At 42.0% G+C, this 6,000-nt stretch overlaps 1 protein-coding gene across 1 annotated transcript in view; it reads right to left on the bottom strand.

Annotated features, from left to right (window-relative positions):
* Window positions 1-816: 816 nt before the first annotated feature.
* The window catches only part of trabd2a (TraB domain containing 2A), a 63,880-nt gene continuing 58,696 nt past the window's right edge, over window positions 817-6,000 (bottom strand). The window contains exon 7 of the mRNA XM_054757727.1: window positions 817-3,003. Within this exon, the coding sequence (XP_054613702.1) occupies window positions 2,808-3,003 (196 nt within the window). The 3' untranslated portion in view covers window positions 817-2,807. The remainder of the gene's footprint in view (window positions 3,004-6,000) is intronic.

Below are 6,000 nucleotides of genomic sequence, written 5' to 3'. Positions count from 1 at the left end.
GTACTGAAGCGTTTTGTTTCCTTGTTAAAACGTATTGCTGCAGCACTCGTCCTGTTGCAGTCCTCCGCCTTTGAGCCAAAGATTCATTTCCATGCTGGAAAGCAAGCAAGCTAGCGATGACACAGGAGACACGGCACAAAGGAGATGGATTGACAGTGGTCTGCAGCCAATCAGGACGCAGAAAACAATGGGTGGTGCAGACAGACAGAGAGGGAAGAGAGAGACACCCAACTTCCCGCAAAGCAAATGTTCTTAACGGGCCAGGCTCGGCCGGTAACAGCGTTCGTATGCTGTAAGAAAAACAAGAAGCACTAAAAACAGGGAACATTGTAACAGTTGCTTTGATGCAAGCTCTTCCCCTTCCTGTCATGTGTGTGTCTACCTCCTCTCATGATGCACTTCTGCCACATTAAAATTGCCCTCAAGCCTAATCCATTGGTGAGGAGTTGCATCATCACCTCCGTGAAAGACGTATAAATACGTTGTCGGGATCAGGCGTTAGGGTTTATGAAAACGCACAGCTACGTCTTTGGCATTCAGTGAGTTAAAAAACAAAAACAACCTCCAAAAATGGGAAAAAAACAGACCAAAATGCATTAATGTGACTAATAATCACACAAAATTTGTCTTTAACTTTATATGTTTTTTAAGCCTTTTTACAAAATAGGAACTTGAGTGTCCAGCTTGCAACATTTACTAGCTGCATGTCCCTTGAATGAGCCTGATTGGAAAAGAGCTGCACCTGTCAGCAGATGCAGGCAAGGGGAGGCCATTAGACGAGTGAACGCCATTGATTTGTTTGTTGATTCTTGCCTGAGTGACACACAAAGTATGTTTCTGCAGGGTGTTACATTACACCCGGTAAAGTGCAGTCTGCAGTCACACGCGCTTATTAATGCTTTTGCAGGATACGTATCGATCGCTTCTCTGTCAGCGCCCTCGAGGCTTGACGTACTCACGGCCAGGTGTAAAGACTTGCAGACATTTTTGCCCAATTAAGAAAAGCTGACCTTTTAAGAATTACCCTTGTAAGCCTCTTGCAAACACACAAAAATAATCTCCATGTCCTGCAGCAGAAAGCCGCCGTGAAATCAAAGACCAAAATAAAAATTGGCTTTCTTTTCCTGTTGATATAACAAACCAATTAACGTTCATTTCCTGCCCGTGTAAGTACGGCCTGAGCTCTGGTTTCCTGTTTGTTTCCCGCGGGACGGACACGCTGGCAGCAGAGCGGCTTGCCTTGTTTGTGGCCCGACCACATGCACGCATCGCTCGCTTCTTCTTAATCGCTGCCTTATCACACCACATTAACCTCACGTAAACACTGGCGTGAACCCGGGTCAGGACACGACGATGCCGTGCATGTGCACAAACAAATGCAAAGAATGAACAGAATCCATCTAGATAAATATTTTATTGCTGCCATGGTAATACTAGGAACACTCCTATCCTGTAAATGACATGAAAGCTTTCGGAACACCTTATTATTATTATTATTATTATTATTATTATTATTATCACTGTCCAATCAAAAGCATGTATATTTATTGCCTTCAGTGTTAAAAGTCACAGTAATTACTATTTTCAAACGTTACCGACAATGAAATGTGGTTATCATGCACTGATATCAGCAACGCTTCAGTCGCTACTGCTCTCGACTCCTACACAGGAAGCTAAATAGCTAGTCAACAAGAGTGGTGCTTGCTCACGCGCCGGAAAACACCGCCTCCTAGCGTGTTGGGAGAGAACTGCAAGTCGCAAGCATCGTCAAATGAAGCACGAGCCACTACCAAAGCTAAAGCCGACATTTTTTTTACACATTTGATGGTTTAAAAAAAAAAAAGTACCACAATAATTACTTTCCCTGGTAACTAATTACATTTATGAAGGAGGGATTTCGTTATTAATTTCATTCATTGTCTGGGGAAATAACTAGTAACTATAACCAATTACTTTGCTTTACGTAATTTGGCCAACACTGATCATTTTTAACTTAAAAAAATATTCTACAACAAGGAAAAGTACAGGCAAAATTTGGGAATACATGCTTTCCATTGGACAGCGATGCCGTGCATGAAAAGTGATTAAACACGTACATGAAAAAAACAGGCACCGTGCCATCCAGCGTAAAGCAAAACTAATGTAGTTAAATAAATTAAACAAATACAATGAAAATAAGACATTTTTTAAGTGGACACAAAAAACCTGGCAAGCTATTACCACTGATACACAAAGTAAAACATTATTTTTTGACCGTTAAAAACAACAAAAAAAACAATTCAGTGAGACACATTATAGACAATGGTGGTTAGTTCCTGATTTTCTGTTGGAAAAAATATACTGCATATCTATTTATATAATCATATAAACATGTGTGTTGTGTGTTTTTTTTTAATTTTTTTACATTTTGAATAATTCTAAAATACATCTATAATATTTAAACACAATTTATACAAATGTCCCCTGCTGTGATAGGCTATTCTGTAGCATTAAACACTAATTAGTATTCTTCTACTATGGAAGAATAAATTAAAAGTCTGGAAACACTGCGGTTGGCAAGGCCAGGGGGCTTAAGAGCTGATAGATAACACACACACACACACACACACACACACACACGAATTTACACATTCATACCTCCTGCTCTTGAGGTTTTATGCTTGACGGAAACCGTTGAAAAAAATTCATATTCACAAAGCATTCCCTTACGTGCTGTCCTAAGTTTGCAAGAGAGATGCTCCGCCGGCTCTGGTGTACTGTAGTCCCAAATACTTCTACTAGAGGAGTCCGTGTGTACAACAAATACTCTACTGCAGCATAGTCCATGCCTGATGGATGACTGTAAGCGACGCACACAGGAGGACTAGTGAGGATGAGGGGAACGTTGAGGCAGATGGTAGGTTATAATAGTTGTAGTGGTTGAAGGCCCTACTCGGAGGCTTCACTGTGATGTAACCGTTGATAATGCGAACCACCGGGGGAGGCGGAGACTGGGGCATGGCACTGTGGAGACAACAAAGTAGAAAGGGAGACAGTTAGGATTTTAAAACATAGTGAAAAGCAAACTTAACAAGCTTTATACTTTATAGTAATCTGTGAGGTTCCTTATTTGTAAATGGAATATTTAGAAATATATTCCTCGCTCTATCGCCGTTCACATTTCGCGGATTTGCTGTTTCGTGGAATTTTCTCAGTGCTTCTTTTTTTTTTTTGTTACAGCGTATGAACACAGTTACGGGCCGAGCCTGGCCCTTTAAGAAGAACTGCATTGTGGGAAGTTGAGTGTCTCTCTTCCCTTGCTCGTTTGTCTGCACCGCCCATTGTTTTCTGCATCCTGACTGGCTATAGACCATTGTCAATCAATCGCCTTTTTGCCAGGACGAAAAGGCACGGTCACAGGAGAAAAAAATATGTGTGAATGAATTCATAATTTCTTGTGTCCTACCTGTAGGTCGATCATTAAAATTCAAACGAAGTGTTTGAACTTCTTTGAGAGTGTGTGTTTGTTAACGCCTGTCTGAGAAAAGTGTATTTAGTGGGACCTCTAAATATATGACATCTGTGACAGAGCAAAGGACACTGAGGAGGCTCCTTTCCATCATGAACAACCAGCATTCTCCAATGCACAACCTCGTCTCCAAACAGCAGAGCAGTTTCAGTGGCAGATTACTATCACAGTCTTGCTCCACTGGAAGGCGAAGCAGATCATTCTACCTTCACACCATACGGCTTTTCAACACAACATCTCCAGACTGTGACTGTGTGGCCAACATGCTAACCACTAGACCACCGTGCACCCAAGTAATCCCTGTATTTCTACAGTACAGTGGGGTTGAAAATACTTCTTGATTTGTTGACAGAACTGCTGCCGGATTGACAAACAGAGTTTGTGGCAGAGTTGACTTGCAGGACTGGCAGTTGCCGGATAAGATGCCAGGTTGACAGGGCAGATCCACCGGTGAGTACACTTGCTAACACTTGAAAGAAGTGCCTCATTACTGCATTCTAGATGGGCTCCAAGCAGGGTCGAGCCACTGCCCAACGTATAGACGTGCATGAAAACACCACAGACAACTGGGACTGTTGCTTCTATGTTTCTGACAGCCTCTTCCTTTTTCACTCAGGCATCTGGTCAGACATTAAAATATACAAAGATGTGAACCATGTTGGCTTTGGAACGTGGGTAAACAGTCTGTTTCCTTCCCGCAGAAGATACAAGGTCTCTCAGAAAACGAGAAAACATTTCTGCAGACTTGATGAACAGAAATGCTGACAAGCGTTCTCTGTTTTCATGATTAACAAGCCCTTTATTTCATCTTCTTCTTCTTTGTAAAACAGTATTTGATTTAAATGAGGTATTCCCAATATGGGAGGTCGCCAGACATGTATTTTGTTACATTTTGATAACTTGGTCATGCCTTGGTCTATTGTTCCAAACCACCCGATGGAACAGTAGAAGCATTTCTCCTGTAAATGATCCATCACTATTGCTCTCACAAAACTGAAAGATAAATGATTACCTCATTCAATCTCGGATATGTTTGCAACTGACCTTAAAAATGGTGTAGCCTAACAGTAACCTGTGCCAGCACTGGGATCACAGTTTATATTTATTTTCCATGTAACTGACTGCCTTCCCATGGTTATTCCCTCCCACAAATGGATAGACGCATGGATAGAATATCACCAAATTAACCTGGTGCCCTCCTGCCTAATCACTTTCAGCAAATACCGGCAGACCACACCTGTGCAGTGGTCTTAGTTTTCATCCGAAAGGTGAGTTTCTTTGGTTGTCCGCTTAGTCACCGCCTGAGGCTACTAAGAGAACCAAAACTGGATTCTTCTGAGGATTTCCCAGGCTGCTGTTTCCACATTTAAGCCACCGATACCAGTGGGGGACTCGTTAGGACTCATTCGTCACTGCAGGGCATGTGTGTGTTTACAGCTAGAGTGTGCATGTAGAATTTGATATGTTGGCTGTTTCAGCCTTGCAGCATCCCAACAGGAAGTGTCAGTCTTGTTCAAAAGACTAACGGGAGACTCTGATATCAAATCTCTGATATCAGTTCTCCCGTACCACTTCTTTGACAAGGATTACTTCCGTCAGTGTGTGACTTCATCCCATTTTTGTCCAATTTCCTGGCTACAGATGTTAGCATGTTAACCTGATCTCGATTCTTCCAAGGATGTTACTGTTGAGCTTGGGGTAGTTGAAGAATCTATACACTTCTAGCATTAAAAATGATCAGCATTTCAAAAAGTTCCGATTGATTTTAAAAGGGGGGAAAGATCTAGATAGATAGATACAAAGAGACATCCATTCATTTCCAGCAGTGCTGCAAAAATGTCAGAATAAACACTTGAAAAAATAAAACCAAGCAAGATAGGAGAGGTAAGAAAAACAAGAAAATAGAATAAGAATAAATAAATACGGAACGGATCACTTCAAATTCAAGTGCAAAATAATACATAATAAGGTTATGAGGCCAGCCTTGTGTGTGTTTTTATCCCCCCCCCCCCCCGTGTTTTGAAAGGTGGCATGGCATGGGGGAGGAATGATCTGCTCAGTATTTCAGTGGAGCAGGACGGTGATAGTAATCTGCCACTGAAACTGCTCTTCTGTCGGGAGATGAGGCTGAGCATCGGATGATGCTTGTTGATGGCTTCACTGATTACGTTTTTTTCATCGAGCATTGACATTTCCCACTTTGTTCGGCCTTCCTTGAACGCACCATAGTTGCCTGCCTTATCTACAGTATGTGATCTATATGATCGGAAATCGTTGTAATTACAACAGGCAAGCAGATCATGAAGATGCGGCTTGGAGAAATGCCCTCTCTAGCGCTAACCTGCAGACCAGGCTAAAGGCTACACTGTGACTCCGACTCCCTCTGTTCGTGGATCATCTTACATTACCGTTGATTGGTTTTATACTTTAAACGTGATTAATAAGTGTGTGGCGCATATTTCGGGCTTAAACCTGGACTGTGTCGTGAGTGA

The sequence above is a fragment of the Dunckerocampus dactyliophorus genome, chromosome 17 (assembly GCF_027744805.1).
Source record: "Dunckerocampus dactyliophorus isolate RoL2022-P2 chromosome 17, RoL_Ddac_1.1, whole genome shotgun sequence".
NCBI lineage: Eukaryota > Metazoa > Chordata > Actinopteri > Syngnathiformes > Syngnathidae > Dunckerocampus > Dunckerocampus dactyliophorus.
The sequence above is the reverse complement of the archived record's forward strand: the minus strand, read 5'-3'. Positions and strand labels throughout refer to the sequence as shown.